Source organism: Schistocerca nitens, chromosome 9, assembly GCF_023898315.1.
Source record: "Schistocerca nitens isolate TAMUIC-IGC-003100 chromosome 9, iqSchNite1.1, whole genome shotgun sequence".
NCBI lineage: Eukaryota > Metazoa > Arthropoda > Insecta > Orthoptera > Acrididae > Schistocerca > Schistocerca nitens.
The window spans coordinates 414,660,275-414,681,660 of record NC_064622.1 but is presented as its reverse complement, the minus strand read 5'-3'; the positions used below and the strand labels follow the sequence as shown (position 1 = coordinate 414,681,660).

Here is a 21,386-nt window from a genome sequence, read left to right as displayed (position 1 = left end):
CAATAAACTGTTTGCTATGAGCATGACGTCACAACTGTTCACATAAGGTTCGTTTGACCAGTTGCCAGCGGGCTGTTGTGCATGCGCAGTTCACTCGCGTATAAGCAGTACCTTCTCCCGCTTCCCGCTACTTGAAGTCTGGCTGTTAGCCGTATCGGCAGTAGGAGCAAGCAGCCAGATGCAAACGAGAAAAACTTTTCTCGCGCGCCCTAGCTGCCAGATTCGCGCATACACAGAGTTGTCTGAGTTGTAGTGGGGAGGGGGTTAGTCTCCACGTGACCTGTGTTTACGTTAAGTGATTTCGCTGCTTCTCTTCGTGTACAGCTCCCACGTCAAATGAAAACAAAACGGATTTCTGTGGCTGGGAGCTATCAAGTAAATTAAAATACATTCACATAATTATGGAGGGCAAAAATATATTATTAGTTTCAGTTTCCTGATTTTATTTTATTTCCAAGTTAGTTGCAGAACAATGAAGTTATTTTTGCAAGTTTGCTAATGAAATTTGGATTTATTAATCTTTCCGCTGAGGCAATCATTTTATTTGAAACAAAGTGTTTCATTCGACAGTATTGGCTAGTTCCAAATGTTTGCTGAATTTCAAGTGCACATTATCATCTTCTGCCATGTATGGCATTATGCCATAATAAAGAACCAAAAATGAGTTCGTAGAGTACTGGTACCCCAAGAAAATTTACTTCCCAAAAACCACACTGAAAAACTTAATATCAGATGGGACCTACTTCATAGTGAAACTGGAAAAAGCCAATTTGCACTTCAAGCCGAATTGTGCATTTTAGTATGGTTTACGAAATTCCGATGCGCTTTGGAGTATCCTCTGATGCCCTGTTTCTTTTACGGTGTAATGTAAGCTCTCTCAGTGCTTTATACACACTACCATGCGGGCTTCCTACACCACTGCAGTTGCACATGCACAATAATACCTATTTTCTGGCGCTCTCTGGCAACTGGTTAATCGAACCTATTTCTAAGAGTCTCCTGATAGTATTGCGAACGGTGGTTACAAAAGTGTTACTTTCAAAGTAAATTTCTTTTTACGCAAGATGAATTATGTTGCGTGTGAGAAAGTGGGATGGATTTCTAAATCACAGAGCTCAAAACTGAACAGTTTGAGGACCAGTCACTTACAAGATTTTCGAGCCGAGACATCTATGTCATAGTTTTAAATTTATTAGCATATTTGCTGTGATGTATCTTAAAGTATAACCCACGCAAAAAAAGATCAATATTAGATGTGAAAGCTTAGTTTCTGTTGTAGCGTGTTAATCTTAGAGACCAATATAATATGTGAAAGCTTAGCTTTTCTTGTAGATATACGGTATTGTGTACATCAATGTAAACCGTTAACTTTTCCTCTTGTGTGTTCGCGCGATGTAACCAGTGATCTTGCTATTGCCTGATTATAACACGTGTCCTATGCTCTGAATAGCTGCTGTCATCGGCTGGCGAGATCTAGTGGCTTGAGATACGACTGGCTTACAAAAGGACATTGCAACCTCGGTTTCAACGATCCGGAAACAAACGTGCTCTGTTTGGTGCAGTTCGAATTTATACTTTCATAATATGAAAATATGCAGCGTATATGTTGCTGCAAGTCAAAGGTCTTTCCAAAACTTCTCTCCTTTTTTATTAAAAGTCTCTCCAAAAATTCTCTCCCCCGTCTTTTCGTTTTTTTCCCGAGAAGTTCTACATGATTGTATAAAACGTAAACGATTCAAAGGATTGGTAAGTTTTACAGTTCCGAGGGAAAATCTACGGAAAACCTACTGTCACTTAGCACAGAAAAAGTGTATTTCGCCTGGGAAAAAGCATATTTTTTAAACGGGATATTCGGGAGAAATCCGAGAATAATCCGTGAATTTTTTTCTTTGTCCCTGTATACACTCTGAGAACAATATTACACATGCAAAAAAAGCAAACTGAGAGGATACTTTTGTTTGTTACAGCTGTCACAAGAGGGTCTTGAAAAGACATTTAAAGGAGAGCAAAAGAAAAGAGGTACTGGTAGTGTGAGCACTTCCTGTTCCACAGTTACATTGAATAGCGACAGCTGGCTAGTGGATTATGGGACAACTCATCACGTGGTTCTGAATGAAAATTATTGTTCTGCTGTTGATAAAAATATTTTAGTTGAAAAAATAACTTTATTTGTGGCAGACAACTGAAACCATGGGGAAAGGGACAATAAGGGTGAAGATAATTAACATTGAAGGTTTGGCTAAAGAATTTGTTGCTAAAAACACACTACATGTACTAGAGATCAATCAAGCAATCTTATTTGTAAGGCAGCTCAGTTAAAATGATAGAAAGGTTTTTTCAATACAGAAGATTGCAAGATCTACAACGAATCTGGGAAACCGTCATTACAACATAACAGAAGAGTCCTTTATATTACATAAATATACAGCCAAATAACAGAGGATTAAGAAACATATTGAGAGATAATGAATTTAACATAAAATCACTAGACTTGTGGCATCGTTGAATGATGCAGATCAGTAAGAGTGCAATTGACAAAACAAAGAAAGAAAGAGTAAACACTTTAGAACTTGGTTGTTCATAGTGACTAGAGTTGTTCGCGGTGCTAGTTTCAGCTTGCTCAGCCCATGTTTTTGCTGCCTTGCCCTTATGGGCTATGGGCTGGCCCACATGGCTGATGAGCTGAAAGCAGCTGGCCAGCCCAGAGACAGCCTGCTGTGCCATGTGATGTACTCACTGCTGTATTCCGTTGGCTGTGCTGTTGTGCATCCTGGGTCTGTTTTCAATGTCTTAAGACTTATGGGGAGAGAATGACTAATACACATTCTGTGCTGTGTTATTGCTACCATGAGTCAATTGGTTATTACAATAACTGTGATTGTCAGCGACTCCTCCTGTGAGATTGCAGTGCCTTTAATTCTGTCAACATACGTTTCATTTCCACTGTTTGATATTAAGGCACATGATTGCAAGAATGCATCCACAGTAAATATATTCCATAATGTTACTAGTGTCACAAATACGCTTTATAACCATAACATGTACGGATACTGTAACAGACTGGAAATAAATAAAAGCTGGCATTACAGGGAAACATGCAGTTGTCTCATAGATAGAGTATTTTCTTTCATGATGTTTGCATATAAAATGAATAGATAAAATGCTGTAATCCAACACATTAATCAATTAAATGGATGAGCATTGAAAGTCCAGTACTGGTATTCAGTTCTGAAGAACTAAGAATTCAGAACATTATTTTGATGTTCAGTTGATCGGATTCTTTCTCCTGAAATGGCGGATATAATTTATGTGCAGACTTTTAGACAAATGAAATCACTGCATTTTGAGTTGCAGATTTATTGAAATTGTGTCACGGAAAATAATATGCTGACAAACCAGTTTATGAACACCAGTTTGCTGCACTATAAAATAAATCGCAGTGTTTGCCGAGTGGAACCTCCTGGCTGTTACAATCTCTTTTGTTTCTAAAAGCAAACATTAAGAATAAAGCATTAGATACCATGAATTATTGTGCAAAGACAAGGGCTGCATCATTTAAGTAAAGCACTCCTGGAAATTAAACAGTTTCTGCAGAATTTACTGTATCAAATAGAAGTTACGCAGATTCAGCAGCTCATTAATGCTTTGTGGACTGATCATTGATCTTTTCTCATTTACAATCAACCCTGCTTGGCTAAAATTGCTTTCTGTAGGTGCACTTGTAATGGGAATTATGAGCAAAGATCGAGCTAATCTGAAGAACCTTGGGAACTTCTTCCTGTACTCCACCATGTCAGCAACTGCAGTGGTTCCTCATTTTCATAGTAACCTCTTGCTGAGAGCATGGGATTGGTGTAACTCTGATCTGTGTAGACCATGAAACACCTCCTGAGAAAGCGGTTTTTCCTGCTTAGTAACTAACTTAACTCGTATGCATCTATTGCAGAGTGCAGGGTAGTGGGGCATCTCATTACAGAATGACCCCCCACCACACACACACACACACACACACACACACACACACTGAGAACAGGGGTATACACTCCGGGAAGTTTTTCATCTGGGAGAAAATTGGGGAAACCTTGGAATTTTTTAGAATTCTGAGAATTTTTCATTGTGTTACTTTTCAAATAAATTTCTGTAATTTTGACTGATAAGAACTTGTACTCTAACAAAGAATTTTACATTAGCCTGCTACTGCAGAATAATATTGCAACAGAAAAGCATAAACAAAAGAAAAATACCAAAATGAAACTTAAATTGCAAGGAAAATACACCATTTACAACAAAACACAATGCACACACAAGCATCTGCCGATAGAAAATGTCTCAAAGGCTTTATGATGAAAACTATGCAATACCTCATAACAAAATCTGCATTTGATGAGCATGACATCAGCAGCTTCATGCACTTGTTCAGAAGTGAAGTTATGTACGAGCAACATCTTTTTCCGCTTCTGGCTATTTAAAGTGTGGCTGTTAGCTGTATCAGTAATAGCATCAAGCAGCCACATGTTAGCCAGAAACATTTTTCTAGTGTACCTGAGCTGCCAGATTTGTGCATATGCAGAGCAGTCTTAGTTGTAGTGGGAGGAGGGGTAAAAGCTCCATGTGACCCGCATTTATCTTTCATGAGTTTGCTGTTTTCTCTTGTTTACAGCTATCACGTCAAATGAAAGTAAAACTGATTTCTGTGGCCGGGAGCTATCAAGTGAACTAAAATTCATTCAGATAATTATGGAAGACTATAAAATGTTATTAGTTTTCTTTCTGGTTTTATTTTATTTCCACATTATTGGCAACTGAGCATTAATCGTCTTGCAGAACAATGAAGTTATCGTTGTTGGTTTGCTGAAGAAATTTGGCTTAATCTTTTCCACAGAGGCAGCCAATTTTTTTTTTAAATGAAGTGTTTCATTCACCACTATTGGCTATTCTCAACTGCATGCTGTATTTCAGGTACGTGTTTTCATCTTTTGGCATTTATGGCATAATGCCACAACAAAGACCCAAACATGAGGTAGTTCAGTACTGGTATTCCAAGAAACCGGCATCCAGAAAACCACACTGAAAAGCTTAATAAAAGGTGGTGGCCTACTTCAGCGTTAATCTTGGCATACAAATGTGCACTTTAAGCCAAATTATGTATTTTCGTATGGTTTACGAAATTCCAATGCTCTTTGAGTATTCTGATGTCCTCTTTCTTTTATGACATAATGTAAGATCTGTTAATGCTATGTATGTATGAACATAAATAAATGTTCAGTTGAAGATGATTAATCGGCCAAATGTGGTCAGGATTAAAATGTGGTCAGGATTATAGAATATAATGTTTTGTTTCAAATATATTATTAGCTATAGCAGAATTTTACAAATCTGCCTTCTGTGAAACACAGTGTCTCCCAATCACGGGACGTGTTTCACCACTTGTCTGGTACCTCATCTGGGCTTGCCATTGTTTCTTAATTTGTGTTATTTTACAACTTAAATTTACAGAATGCCATTCTTTGGTAAACTATAGACTGGCAGCAAACCATATTTTATCATTGTAACTCAGCAAAAGGCTTTATATTTACTCCTGGAGTACAGTATAATCCGCCTTTAATATGGGTACTTGACTTCACAGATAACCTTGGTAATTTTTTATAACATTTGAAAAAAGTCATGACAAATTTATTGTCCTTAGTTCTGACCTATGCAAACAGCTGTTTATTTTTGCAAGAAATTTACATTCCTTCTTATTAGCTTTTTGCAGTGCTGTGTTGGTGCTGATTGGAAATGCTAGATAACACTATTGCATAGTATGACTATAAAGAAAAACTGTGTTGTCACCACATTGCACAATATTGTGGTACTTTGAGCTGTAGAGACTGGTTTTGAAATAAATACACACATCAAAAAAAGTTTTGCATCACCCCGGTTCCCAGAACTCCTGAAGATAGATGTTGACTGCAGATATTGTATCACAGACACAGTCCCTTTGACTGTTCAGAGATGTCACTAGCCGGCCGGTGTGGCCGTGCGGTTCTAGGCGCTTCAGTCTGGAACCACATGACTGCTACGGTCACAGGTACGAATCCTGCCTCGGGCGTGAATGTGTGCGATGTCCTTAGGTTAATTAGGTTTAAGTAGTTCTAAGTTCTAGGGGACTGATGACCACAGATGTTAAATCCCATAGTGCTCAGAGCCATTTGAACCATTTTAGATGTCACTAAACCCGCCCAAAGATGTAAATAACCATGCATGAGCAGCACCTATTAGACAGATCAGTTCCAGTCATTCCACTAGGAAGGAGGTACATGTCTTGTGTTGTCTGTAGTTACCATGCCTAGACGTTCAATACTGCGGTTCAGTCACGTCCGCATTGTTATGTTATGCCAGGGAGGCCTCTCAATAAGGGAAGTGTTCAGACGTCTCGGAGTGAACCAAAGCAATGTTGTTCAGATGTGGAAGAGATACAGAGAGACAGGAACTGTCGATGACATGCCTCGCTCAGGCTGCCCAAGGGCTACTACTGCAGTGGATGACCGCTACCTACGGATTATGGCTCAGAGGAAGCCTGACAGTAATGCCACCATTTTGAATAATGCTTTTTGTGCAGCCACAAGACGTCGTGTTACGACTCAAATTGTGCGCAATAGGCTGTGTGGTGCGCAACTTCACTCCTGACATACATGGCGAGGTCCATCCTTGCAACCACGACACCATGCAGCGCGGTACAGATGGGCCCAACAACATGCCAAATGAACCGCTCAAGATTGGCATCACATTCTCTTCACCAATGAGTGTTGCATATGCCTTCAACCAGAAAATCTTCGGAGATGTGTTTGGAGGCACTCCGGTCAGGCTGAATGCCTTAGACACACTGTCCAGCAAGTGTAGCACGGTGGAGGTTCCCTGCTGTTTTGGGGTGGCATTATGTGACTCCGACGTACCTCGCTAGTGGTCATGAAAGTCGCCGAACGGCTGTACGATACTTGAATGCCATCCTCGAACCAATAGTGCAACCATATCGACAGCATATTGGTGAGGCATTCATCTTCATGGATGACAATTCGCAGCCCCATCATGCACGTCTTGTGAATGACTTCCTTCAGGATAAGGACATCGCTCAACTAGAGTGGCCAGCATGTTATCCAGACATGAACCCTATCGAACATGCACGGGATAGATTGGAAAGGGCTGTTCATGGACAACGTGACCCACCAACCACTCTGAGGGATCTACGCCAAATCACCATTGAGGAGTGAGACAGTCTGAGCCAACAGTGCCTTGATGAATATGTGAATAGTATGCCACAACGAATACAGGCATCTATGCAAGATGATGTGCTACTGGGTATTAGAGATACCAGTGCGTACAGCAATCTGGACCACCACCACCTCTGAAGGTCTCGCTGTATGGGGGTACAACATGCAATGTGTGGTTTTCATGAGCAATAAAAAAGGTGGAAATGATGTTTATGTTGATCTCTGTTCCAATTTTCTGTACAGGTTCCGTAACTCTCAGAACTGAGGTGATGCAAAACTTTTTTGTGTATTATGCCAAGAACTGCTTCCTTGTTTTGAAATCCTTATCTGGATAGGATATGATAAAACAATAACCGTGAGTACAATAACTCCCTACGACCCCTCTGAACAACATGTCACTGCACTGCACAGTCATGTGATGCCCAACTATGCATGAAATTCCAAACATAAATGCAAAAAAGCGTATGAGCTGAGCAGACACTGAGCATGGGCCTGCTTTGTAAGCATAGCTGCACATGCACAGTAACAACTGCTTCCTGGTGCTCTCTGGCAACTGCTCAAACTAACTTATTTGTAACAGGTTGAAGGAAAATATTGTGAATAGTGGATTTGAGAAGCATTATTTTCAGAGTAAATTTCCTTTTCTCCAAGATGAAATATATTTAAGTGTGAAAATGTGCTATAAATTTCTTAAATCACAGAGCATTTGTCTATCATTCAGAACTTAACACTCTGAAAACCAGCCACCTACATAAACTCTGGGCCCTGAAGAGCAACCATTTATATCATTATTAAAAATTATGCTGGCACATTTGTATTTGATATATCTTAAAGGGTAACACATGCCAAGAAGGATCAATATTGTGCAGGAAAGCTTAGGTTTGCTTGTAGCTATGCTATACAGTATACACAGCGTGATAATAATTAAAGTTTAACTTTCAAACTGCCGTAGAAATAACACTACTGCTCAGAATGATGACAAATTGCAACGGAATATTATCAGAGAAGGGAGACTGTGTGGCAAAAGAAAAATAAATAGTTACAAAATGTAACAATAGATGCCACTGTAAGCATCATAATAGTGATCGACTACAAATGACAAATGAATCATACAACAATGCCTAAGGTGTACGTTTGACATTAAACAAACTGTAGTAGTTAGTGTGCATGGGTGTTCAGGTATGATACTGTTAGTTATGTAAGCTCATCTACCAAGGCAAGGTCATATCACATTGCATTGGTAAAAGCTGTTTTTAATTGTCCTGAGGCCAAAAACCACATAAAAAGCATCACTCACATCAGTTTTTATTGTCCTGAGGTCAAGAACTGCATGTTGTTGTTGTTGTTGTTGTTGTTGTGGTCTTCAGTCCAGAGACTGGTTTGATGCAGCTCTCCATACTACTCTATCCTGTGCAAGCTTCTTCATCTCCCAGTACCTACTGCAACCTACATCCTTATGAATCTGTTTAGTGTATTCATCTCTTGGTCTCCCTCCCTCTGCAATTTTTACCCTCCGCACTGCCCTCCAATACTGAATTGGTAATCCCTTGATGCAGCTAAATTTGCAGTCGGAACACTGGACACAACATCTTTCACATAGCTCCACAGCCAGAATTCACACGGATTAAGATCAGGTGATCAGGATGGCCAGGCTGTAGGGAAATGGCGTCTGATAATTCTAGCATTTCCGAAATGATGCTTCAGCAGCTGCTTAACTGGACTTACAATGTGTGGAGGCGTGCCATCCTGAGTAAAAATGATCCCATCCACACACATCCAAGCTGTTGGAGAGCTGGAATGATGTGGTTGTGCAAAAGACACTCATAGCGCTTACCAGTGATAGTACAGGTAACAAGACTGGAAGCAGTAAATCTGCACCACACTTCAGGATGAAGTGGTTCTAATTGATTTGTGTGTGGATTTTCCATTGCCCATATTTGACAATTCTGTGTACTGACGTATCCTGTGAGATGGAAATAGGCTTCGTCTGTCAACAAAACCTTCCACAGCCAATCATTGTCCATTTCCATGTGAGCAAGAAGTTCTAAAGCAAAAGTCTCTCTTGCTGGCAGGTCAACAGGAAGCAACTTGTGCACATGGGTAATTTGGAATGGACTGTAAAGAAGGATGTTTCGTAGGATTTTATGCACCACGTTCACAGGCATGTCCAATGTTCGGGCAATTCTCCGTGCACTACACGTTTGCACATCACCACTCGTGTCCTCCTGGTTTGCTGTGGCCACTGCTTCCACTGACGTCAAATCAGTTTGTACCTCCCTCTACCAGGTTGCACTCCAAAAGAACTCCTCTTTTCGAATTTCTGAATCATTTTCTCTAGACCCACGGCAGTTATCGGATCAACGCCTTTCTTTAAACCCTTCAGTGTCCGGAACTTCTGCACAGCAACATGTGCACAGTCATCATTCTTGTAATACAGCTTTACAAGCAGAGCACGATCATGCATTGAGACAGTCATGGCAAACATCACAGACACGAAAGGAGGAAAAGCTGTGTACCCAGCGTGTTTATACCAACTACAGTGTGTCATGCGCATGACAGGTGTTGTCATTTACATACTCTGACACATACAGCGCCATCTGTTGATCAATTTTTGCACTTTTTTTTTTCTTCTGCCATATGTTTTCTCCCTTCTCCGATAATATTCTGTTGCAATTTGACATCATTCTGACCAGTGGTGTTATTTCTACAGTGTTTTTAAAGTTCAACTTTAATTATAATCACCCTGTATGTTGATTTAAACCATTAACTTTTCGTATTTGTATGTTTGGGCTACTTAACAGTGATGTTGCTATTGTCTGCCTACATCATGTGTTGTATGATCTAAGTATCTGTTGTTATTGGCTGGCGAGATCACATGACATGAGCTATGAGTTGCTGACAAAAGTGCATTGCCATTTCAATTTCAGACCTTTGGAAACTAATGTGCTGTATTAGGCGGAATCAATATTTGTACTTTCGTAATAAGAAAATACACAGCATTCTTGTTGCTGCGCATCAAAGATTTCCCCAAAACACATTGTTTTTATGCTGCATTTCATTTCGTAAAGTAACACAGCAAAAGTTTATTTTCACCTGGAAAAAAGTGTATTTTTAACCTAAAATCTGCAAAAAAAATCCTGAATTTTTTTTTTTTTTTTCTTGCCAGCACATTCACCCTGGATTAAGAATGTCGTGCTTCTTGACTTAATTTTAAGAACTCTTAACCCATTTACAATAAGATGACTCTTCAACTTTTATGTTTGCAAAATATGATACTATGTCATTTTGTATGCTCTTGGGACTTACATAAATGCTCCTTTCAGTTCAGTTCGTATTTATCGTGAATTTACTATTACCATTTTCTTTTCTTTTATATTTCTTATAATTATCAATCATACCATTCTATTTTGAATTCGATATCCCTTTAATCTTTTTTCAGCTGCCTTGGAAATGTTTTGTGAAATCGTTGAAAAATGAGGAAGGGCATCGTGAACATTGACGGGGTCAGATTTTGCATACTGTGCACCTGTCTAAAAGATCCTGGCATAAGCTACTGATCCCTTCACCTTTAATGATTTTATAGGTATGTAGGGTCTGGGCACACAGTCGAACACAGCTACTAACAACAGTAGATTTTGTTCGTGAAGGTATTGCTGGGGTGTTTCCAAGCCTCAAGAGTTTTTCACTTTTAACACATTTGTGCCTGATTGACATTGAAGTTGGTGATCATTTCTTGAAGCAGTAAACAAAATCACATGATTTTCACTGCACGAAACCAACATATCTGTTTGATTGTGCTTAATACACAGCCAAAAAATATTTCCATACTGTAGACAACTCATTCTCCCTTGAGTGATGAATAAATTCTTTTTTTTTTTTTTTTTAAGTAACTTTTCCTTCACTACTTCCTTGTTAAGAACACCCAATGGTGCGGGTGATGTTCACACAGATGTCAAAGTCGAGGATGGCAACTGCAGGTGAAGCTCAGCATACAGAGTTATCAGAAACTCTATGTTGCTAAGAGTGGTCACGAGTTGCACATACACTGAGTTGTTAGATGGGGGCGTCCACTGGAATGATGTGGCATGTGCCGTGGCACAATGTTTGCACCTGGCTTGCAACTTCAGATGGAAAAAACACAGTGTAATGGGGCAGAACCTAACAGACTGATGTGACATAAATTAGTCATCTGGCATACCGCGTCATTTGCTAGAAGAATAAGGCATGCTCCACTTTTGACATACTCTTAAGTCTGTACTAGCAGTGCGATTCTCTCTGTACCCAGGAAAATGAGGGACAATCTTGAGTTCAGTATTCATTTTGATGGTTTTGTGGAGAAATATCTATGTGACACGATCTGATGTTTTCCTGGCATACTTCTAACGTGTAGAATTCTCGGGTGTCCCCTAGGTCACATTGTAATTTTCCCCCCACATTATTTTGGCAAACAGGCACATTGACAACTTCACATGGTTCCTGCAGCAGTTATCAGGGGCTGTCTGAAAATGGCAATGCATATGTTTGCCAAAATATTGTGGAGAAATTGCGACGTGACGTGAGTGGACACCCAAGAATTCAACACGTCAAATATCCATATGTTTACAATCACAACAGTTATGAATAGAACAACACGAACACAAAAGATATAAGAATGGGAAAGGATTGACATTGGAATACCAGAGGCAGGTGTAATATTTGAAATGAAGCGAATGAAATTTTGGAACAGAAAGAAATACAGAAGTGATTAGAAGTACATAATGTTTTCTACAAAACATGACTGCAAATCTTTTTGCTGGTTAGCCATATGTAATATCAGATCCTTTCAGTACACTTTGTACTGCCAAGACAATGCTCCATTTGGGTTAAAAAAGGAACTATAGACCCAAAGTCTCAACGCCATAGTATCATTTGTAGGTCTTGTTGCTTTCTGGGGTTCTCAGTAGGGGTTAATTATAGAAATGTGGTTCTGCTGTGAGCAAACACAAACTGTTCTTCTTTAACACCCAAATATACTTCAAAATGCATGAATATCTGATACATAGTGACACAGTGTGTATTAGGAAGGACATTTTACACACTCTGCATAGGCAAGAAAAAACAAAATTAATGAAAAATTACAAACATGAGCAAAATACTTGTATCATCTGGGCTGCAAGTGTGTGAGAGCCACACAAACATCACTAAGATGACTAGGGAACCCACCGAGAATGGTGAAACTTCACCAAAACAGATTTGGTTGTTAAACAAGAAGAATTTGTGTTTACTCAAGGCAGAACCGCATTCCCAGTATTACGTATTAGGAAGTAAACACAGACATTGGTAAATACTATACCTCCTACTTTTGAAAGGTGTAAAATGTAAGCATGTTTGTGGTGCATGGGTATGATTTGTAGGTTCATAGCGGTAATGTAATTTTCTGCACAATCTGTTTACCTTCCACAAAAAAAAGTGTCTGAATAAGTTTTTAAAGGCTAGATTCATATTATTTTTAATTAGTGGATGTCACATTTTTTTTTCAGTAAAATGGAATGCAAAGAGTTGATAACATTTGACAGTGTTCCATTTTTCTCCATGTATCCCTAAGAGAACTTTCATGCTCAAATTAGAACCCTCAATGATCCATGTTAATCACATCTGAAACAATTTAATCCGTAGCAATATATTAATATGTCTTAAATGATAATAAATCTATTCAGCACATAATAAAATGAATATGTATAGTGCTTATTTTAACTTTGTCATTCTCCCAGAACTGTCTCCACATTCTCCTGAAGGGTAGGGCTATCCTCTGGTGGTTTGTGTACCCCGGTTGTATATCACTACTTTAGTTCAACTAATGAAAGTCCTACAGACTGGTTTCACTCAGAAGAATCAGTGGATAGCTCAGTGAACTGAAACACTAAAAAATAGTTTGAGGTGAAAGAATGAATACATGTGTCGACTGACAGAAAACCTACAGACTGGTTTCACTTGAAAAGAAAGAATGAATAATTCTGTCGATTTGCAAGACTACACCAGACAAGTTCTTTGGGTTACACCCATAGATTGGATTTAGCCGAATGAATGAATTAATAACTCATCAGATGTGTAAAATTACAAATGAATGAGTCCATTGTTTTCCAGCAATGATTGAATTGATTGTTTTCATTCAGTTGTTCCCACAACTACATGCACCATGTCGCTTGCTACACCATGTCGGTGGACATCGTGTCTATGAACATAACACAGCAGAAGCAAAGAAAATGCTGGACCAGTGAGTAAGCACTGCGTGCATTCCGACAGGCTGGGGAAGAGATGGGCCACCAGGCCGTGACAACTCACTGCCTCTGGCCCAGCGCCCTGTTCTCAGATTTCCAGCCCAGTGGGCCAGGCGGCCGCCGTGGCTCATACGGGCCAGGCCGCGAGACACGTGTTAGGTTGGCTAATACAAGCACTGTGCGTGACTAATAGTGACCTCATGGGACCTTTGATATTCGTGGTTTGAGAGGCAATAGGTAATTAATGAGTACCGTATATGATACAGACAGATACATATTTGTGTGTTTCTTAAAAAATAAGGATGAAATATTTCAGAACTTAGGAAATGGAGGATTCAAACAGAAAAACAAACAGGTAATACTTGAAGAGAATTGCACTGGCAATGGCATAGAATTCTGTTCATGCAAATTGTCATAGTTTTTTGAATCTGAAGGAATTCACCATGAAGTATGTAACATATACCACCACAAATGACTATATCTGAATGTCTCAGTAGAATGTTAATAGATATGGTAAGGTCACAGGTGCTAGGAAGTGATTTACCAAAGATTTCTTGGGCTGAGATGATTTACAATTCGACATACATTAAAAAAAAAATCATGTTACAAATAGCCACAACGATGGAAAAATGCTTTATGAAAGCCTGGTGTATGACATTTACATGTGATGGGATGCGTAGTTTTCAGTCACATACCCAAACAAAGTCATCATTCAAAATTATCCAGAAGGGTAGAATAAGCATTCTTATTGTATACACTCTACATGGCCATGGCTGCAGGGTCTAGATGCCAGAAACAAAACAGGTTGAGGAATTCAAAGAATTTTTGATTGGCTGATGCTCAACAGAAAATAGTAAACAGAAAGAATTTATTGAACTGCCTAATGATGAAGCATTACCATTTCCGAGTATTGAAGATGAAAAGTGAAAGTGAAAGAGAAGATTTCAGCACTAAGAGGAAGCTTATCGATTTTCACATCTGGAAGACAACTTGGAAGAAATTCTTTTATTAATTGTTAGTAGTCAGGAACTTTTGAAACACACAGGACTCCATGAAAATGACACTTCATTCCAAACGGAAGGCATTACTGAAGAAGCACAAACAAGTGTTATGAAAAGAAGAGACAATGATGAACCATTATTGTATCATGAAGCAGTCACATAATGAAATAATTCAAAAGATATACAATAGGCTACTTTAGATATCATTTCGAGGTTACTTTAAAATATCATTTCGAGGGGATGGAGGTTGAATGTTAAAGAAATCAACAAGTGAACAGCAGCCCCTTTATTTGTCCATTTTTGTGACTGGATTATCATTGATGTTGCTTTTACTTAAAACGTTAAAGAATAGTTAAGAAGCCTTTTTTTTTTTTTTGTTAAAAAAGTAATTTAGCTTCTCTGCTTTAATGGCAATCACAGTTTTCCTTCCAACAGATACGTGTGCAATACAACTGTTTATTCCCTCTCTCTCTCTCTCTCTCTCTCTCTCTCTCTCTCTCTCTCTCTCTCTCTAACTCTAACTCTCTGTCATAACTTGTGGAATAAGTACTCAATCGAATAAAGTATTTCAGTTAGGAATTGTCCAAAATTGAAATTTATTTTTTTGTTGAATTTTATTTAAGGAAATTATCATTATTGTTTGTTTCATACAGGGAGAAGGTGAAACATTCAGACTATGTCTCTGTGTACTATAGAGCTCCTTGCAAACGCAGATTGCGTAATATTGAAGAGTTGCATAAATATCTGTTGTTAACTAAATCCAAGTTAACTGTTGACCAGTTTGATTTTGACCATTGGGTGAGGTGCTTCACTGAAGGAATTAATGAAAAGTACTTCGTAAAAATTGAGGTATGGTGCACTTATTTCGTAAGTGATGCTAGTTGTTTTTATGAAACCTAGTATTTGTAGTAGTAGTAGTAGTAGTAGTAATTGCATGTAATTGCTTGTCTGGGATGTATTTTTATTTTTCAGCCTGCAGGGTGAAGGGAAGGGCAAATTACGCTAAAAGGAAAAACTTTATAATTTTATGCTGTCATGGTACCTGAAAACGCTCTGAGCTGTTGAGAAAAGTAAGAATGGTCTACAGCAAGCTGTTTAAGCTTCTGTGGCAGCCAAGTGGTCTGAGAACAGTTGGGCAGGGGTGAGCAAACAGTTGAAGCATGGGCAGTCTTGCAGACGAGCTGTAGTTACCCGATTGTACTGCTTTGGCTGAGTGCACATGGATAGGAGCAGCCAAGCAGCTCACATGTGCACAGAACACATGCAATAGGTCAATCAGAGAGTACCCTGCACAACTTGCACCCAATTGCTAGCATGATAATGGGTGCTCTTGTCCCATGGGGCGGTGTTGGAACAGCCTAGTCTACAGACATAATACAGTGACAAAATAGAGGGGAAGAAATTGTAGGAGCAGAATTCTGAAGTGGGTTCCTGGAGACCTGGAGAATTTGAAATGTGAAAGAAGCTAGTAATAGCTTGAATTGTTGTTAAGTTCCCTGACTGTTGTAATAACATCCAATTTTGAGGGGATAATGATTTGAAGTAGCAGCTGATTAGAAAATGATAATCACTTAATGTTAGTTATTCTTGTCCAGTCTAAGCTTGTTCTTCACTGTAATGACTTCTTCATTGGTGGGCCACTGCAGAACTGTACTGCAGCACAAAAGAAGTGAGGTTGCTTGCATTACCATTTAAATTTTTGGTATGTAGTTGTCTTGCTCATGATCTGAACCCTTATATTGTGAATAGTTCCACCAAAATTGATCAACTCTGTGGCAGTGGATGTGCAGTTAACTACAGATGTATTCATATCCTGTGATGGGAGGCAGAAAAGATGGAGCTCATACACATCTTCATTAAAAACCACTACAGAAATATTTTCAGTAATGGAGTGAGCAAATTCAGACATTTCCATAATAAATTTTAACTTTTTGGTTTAGCTTGCATTGTTTTGAAACTCCTTGGCAAATTAAAAGTATGTGGCAGATCAAAAAAAGGCAAGGTCCTGGGATGGAGTCAGAGTGTGGCACACAGTTTTAATCTGCCAGGAAGTTTCATCGTTAACCCTTTGACTGTGGCTGACTGCTACAGCAGTCTGAGTGTGCCGTGCCTTGTGTGCGGCTGACTGCCACAGCAGTTCATTGCTGCTGTGTGCCAGGTGCTACCAGCTGCTGTAGAAGTTCTGAGACGTCCACTTGCCTATTGTTTAGCTGTGCCTGAATAAGAGGTCTGTTTGTTTGCAGCATTACTGGCGGACTCGCACCACACCTTATCATTTGCTCTAACCGCAACAGGTGACGTTTCAATATGTTGAACATGACTACATAAGTCGATATCAGTGCTTTTGGCGGACCTTCACAGCACTTGTGTGAGTAATTTGCTTTAGACACAACATGACGCTACTGTGATTTCTGCCGAACTGTAGTTCCACACCTTTCTGTGAGACACTACTCTTCGTTAAGACATCAGTTGCCTATTATTCACTTGTGTTTGTGTAGTGAATTTACGTGTTTTAATGGCATGTTCAATGCCTTTTGCTAGTACCGGAAATGTGGGATGAAAATGAAGTGCGAAATGTTTCATCTCAATGTAATTAGAGAAAGTTTTGCAACTTTTTACGTTGATCGCAAGGGAGCAAGTGGTGTTAAACGTCAAGAGTACCCTACAAGACTAAACATGTCGTCACATTTACCGGATCAGTGGGAAAATTACAAGACATGCATAGCCTCTGCTTGAATTGGTGTCAGGAAACAAACTAAATTGTGCTGTAGGAATGGAATGTAACTCTTTGTGCTGATCCTTGCTACAAAACTTATCACACACAATTTCAGTAATGTAAACCATTAAACCCTGTTTTGAGAGAACATAGAATTATATCACTATTGTACACATCTTTATATATATATATATATATATATATATATATATATATATATAATAATAAAAATGTCCCTCACTTGAAAATGAAGTGTAAATATTGTAAATAAATACCCCCATTTCTTCCAAAGCCAGTCTAAAGACCAGAACAAAATAGAAAACTGAAAAACAGCAAGCTTGTTGTAAGCATTGCACGTGGTGAGCGCGTCGGAAGTATTCAGCACACAGCGCGTGGCAAGCACCGCGACAATGCAGCACACAAGGCGTGACTGCTAGTGTTGTGCATAGCAGTCAAAGGGTTAACATTGTTTATGTACTGTAGTAAGGCAACAATAAAATCAAATTTATAGTGTGCTGAATCATAGATTAATTTTTTTATTGAGAACAATTGAAAATGGAAATCTTGGTATTATAAACAAACCATTTGGGCTTTTTAAATTTTGTGAAAAGTTTCATAGTAATGAATATAATAGAGGGAAACATTCCACGTGGGTGGAATATATCTAAAAACAAAGATGGTGTAACTTACCAAACGAAAGTGCTGGTATGTTGATAGAGACACTAACAAACACAAACACACACACAAAATTCAAGCTTTCGCAACCCACGGTTGCTTCATCAGGAAAGAGGGAAGGAGAGGGAAAGACGAAAGGATGTGGGTTTTAAGGGAGAGGGTAAGGGAGTCATTCCAATCCCGGGAGCGGAAAGACTTACCTTAGGGGGGAAAAAGGACAGGTATACACTCGCACGCGCGCGCGCGCACACACACGCACACACACACACACACACACACACACACACACACACACATATCCATCTGCACATATACAGACACAAGCAGACATATGTCTATTATGCAGGTGGGAACTCTCTCTGCAACATATCCATTGTTCCCCTCACCCCCCTGGCCACAACCTTTGCTAATCCCTGTCCTCCAATTATGTAGCCCCATCCGTGTTCCCACTCCAGCACTACACACACCTTCTGTTCTGTCAGTGCACATACAGCCTTTTCCCCTTTTCTACTTCACTCCTCTTCCCTCTCCCTTTATTGCTATCCCTTTCCTCCATTCCCCCCACACAGCCTCCTGACTCTGCAGCCAGCAGCCCTAGAACATCCCCACCACATTCCTGCATGCTCTCACAAGTAGCACAGTTCCCCTCCCATACCATGCTATCTCTCCCTCTTATTCCCACCACCCTTACCAGATTGCTGCTCTGGTTATATACAGTCACAGTCCGCAGTTGGGCCGTAGTGGCCATGTGTGTGTGAGTTGTGCTTGTTTGAATGTGTGTGTGTTTTCTATTTCCGAAGGAGGACTTTTTTGTCTGAAAACTTAAACATTTAGCAATCTTTTCATTGTGCATGTGTGTCTCAATGCCTCCTCTTTGGTGAGGAGAAGTCTATTCTTTTCATAATATTGTTGAAAGTATTAATTTTTGATTATGCTATAATTATGTGGCCTTATAATAGTGTCTATTTATTAACTGGACGTACATGAACTAAGATCTTGCATCTAGTATGAGGTCTGTAAAATGTTTGTAGCCCATGCCCATTTTTGAGACTTTGTTGTAGTTTAGTTACTGATTTGCATATATGCAATAAATATGTTGAAGCCAGTTTAACCAAACCCTCACAGTGTTTCTGAGCAAATTGGCATAGTTTTTAAGACAATAGACTTGCATTTTGGAGGATCAAGATACAAGTCCCAATCCATCCATTCAGATTTAGTTTTTCTATGGTTTCTTTAAATTGCTTAAAGCAAATGCTGACATGGTTCATTTGAAAAGAACATGGCTGATTTCCTTTCCCAGTCTGTGTTTGTACTCAGTCACTTATACCTCAATTATTCATCATGCTGATGTAATAGTAAAGTGAAAACATTGAGACATCTATAAAAATCTTAGCCAGGTAATTGTTTGTGTTGGCAACTGCTTTTGTAATCAAAATATTTGTGTTGGGATGATGGAACATGGAATTTTTTATACAGCAAATGAAATGCTCAATGAGCAGTTTTGTTATGACAGTAACTGTTTATTTAAACGTTTACAAGAAAAATAATAAGCACAATGAACTTCCTTTCCAGATCCACAGCGCTAATTTGTTTTACAAAAGAAAATCAAAGGTTCAAGGAATCAAGAGTATACAGGAAACAGGATAATTACCAAGCACTCTGAGCTAAGAAATTGACAGCAGGACAGAATAGTAGAATGAAATCTATAGCCAATACCAACAACAGATCAGATTTTAAAATCTGAGAGGTAGTAGAGAATGTTGTTGAAAAGACAGAGATTAGGGAGGAATAGACTGAAAATTTGAAAATTAATATATAACTAACATAAAAATGGGCAGCTGTAGGTATAAAAGAAAAGAATTCATTAATGTTAGTGGGAGACAGCCAAGGGTGAAAGAAAGACGGTAAAGGATCATAATGTAGAAGAGATATAAAATCGGAAAGCAAAAAAGGCTATTGGAGTGGAAAAACAATAGCTGAAATGAAGTGAGAGAGAGGCACAGAGGAGAAAGGACGTGGCAAGTAACAGAAAGGTGCGATTTAATTTGAGATATGATGTGTTGCTAGAGCCAAACATACTGTAAAGCCATACTTCACATCCTTCTTTTTAAAAATGTTAAGTGAAGCAGGGACAAAGCTCTGAGAAGATTGTCTCACAGGTGACAGTCTCCATTTAATGAAATAGCCTGAACAGTGAGAAGCCTGCAGTTGCTACTAGTGGGTGCTTATCTTGCATACCATATGTAGGCCTGTATAAACCAAAAAAGTAGCTTCCAAAAACTGCAAACCTAGGTATTTGGTTGCTGTTACTATACATCTTTGCTGGAAATATAACAATGAATTGGAGCTGCTTTTAGAGGAAATGATATTGATGGTGCTTCTGGGTGGAGGGGGGGTTTGGAGCTGCTTTATACTTTTGTCTCAAATTACTAGAAATGCAGCACTGCAAGTAAAGAGTAACATTCATCAAACAGTAGTGTTGTGACCTGTTCGTAATAAAAAGTGTTTAATGACAATGGATCACACATTTTGTGGGTCAGGGAGCTCAGAATCAAAGGAAAAAAGGCTCGGGTTGTGCTTTGACCTCCAAGAAGCCTAAGTGAAGGATTATATTATTTTCTGTGCATATCTACTGAGCATAAAAGCTGTTTATTTAGTGTTGATTATACAAACATTTAACTTTGTACATTTGTATAATTGAACCATATTGTAATTGTGAATTATTCTTGAATCTTGTGGCCACAATCTAAGGAAACATTTGGGAAAACATACAGTGATTTTCTAGAAATTGTTAATTTCATTCCTATGAGTTGATCTAGTCCTGAAGAATTTCTCGATCCAAAACATGTTTTCTTTGACAATGTATGTCTTTCTTCCATACTAATATACTTTTGTTGGCAAAAATATGATGATACGAAAATTATCTTACACTTTTAGTGCTCCTTCTTATTACTGTGCCAGTTGTAACAGTGTGACAAATCTAGTGACAGATTCATATAGTTATATTGACATTCATTTTATTTTTTCAGAAAGTATTTGCTTTTACTGTTATTAACAAATAACAATGATCTTTGTCTTTGCTATAGGATATCTCTAATGGTGTAGAGGCTGTACCTGTCCCGTGTATTAATACAGTTGATTCAAGAAAGCCAGATGACATTACATATGTCACCAAACATGTACCTACAAGTGGTACATACATCGAAACTGACCCAGAATTTCTCGTATGCTGTGAGTGCACTGATGATTGCTTGGTACGTTTTGTATATCATTTTTAGTACGTTTATTAAGCACAACATAACTGAAATAGTTTTGAGCTTCCAACCAGAAAATTATGGCCACCTCTGCATTTTTGGATTTACTATGAGTAGGTCACATGATAGAGTAGCTTACCCAATTTCTCTGCACAGTTTTCCTTGGTAGCAGCACTTCTGTAAGAACTGGCTGAAAAGTTGGTGGTGGGAACAGTCTACTGTTAACAATGTAG

The 21,386-nt window shown here is 38.8% G+C and overlaps 1 protein-coding gene across 1 annotated transcript in view; it reads left to right on the top strand.

Moving 5' to 3' along the window:
• LOC126203627 (histone-lysine N-methyltransferase eggless-like) overlaps positions 1 to 21,386 on the top strand; it is a 199,353-nt gene that overhangs the window by 84,716 nt on the left and 93,251 nt on the right. The window contains exons 12-13 of the mRNA XM_049938000.1: positions 15,162 to 15,357; positions 20,986 to 21,153. Coding sequence (XP_049793957.1) covers positions 15,162 to 15,357; positions 20,986 to 21,153 — 364 coding nt within the window. The remainder of the gene's footprint in view (positions 1 to 15,161; positions 15,358 to 20,985; positions 21,154 to 21,386) is intronic.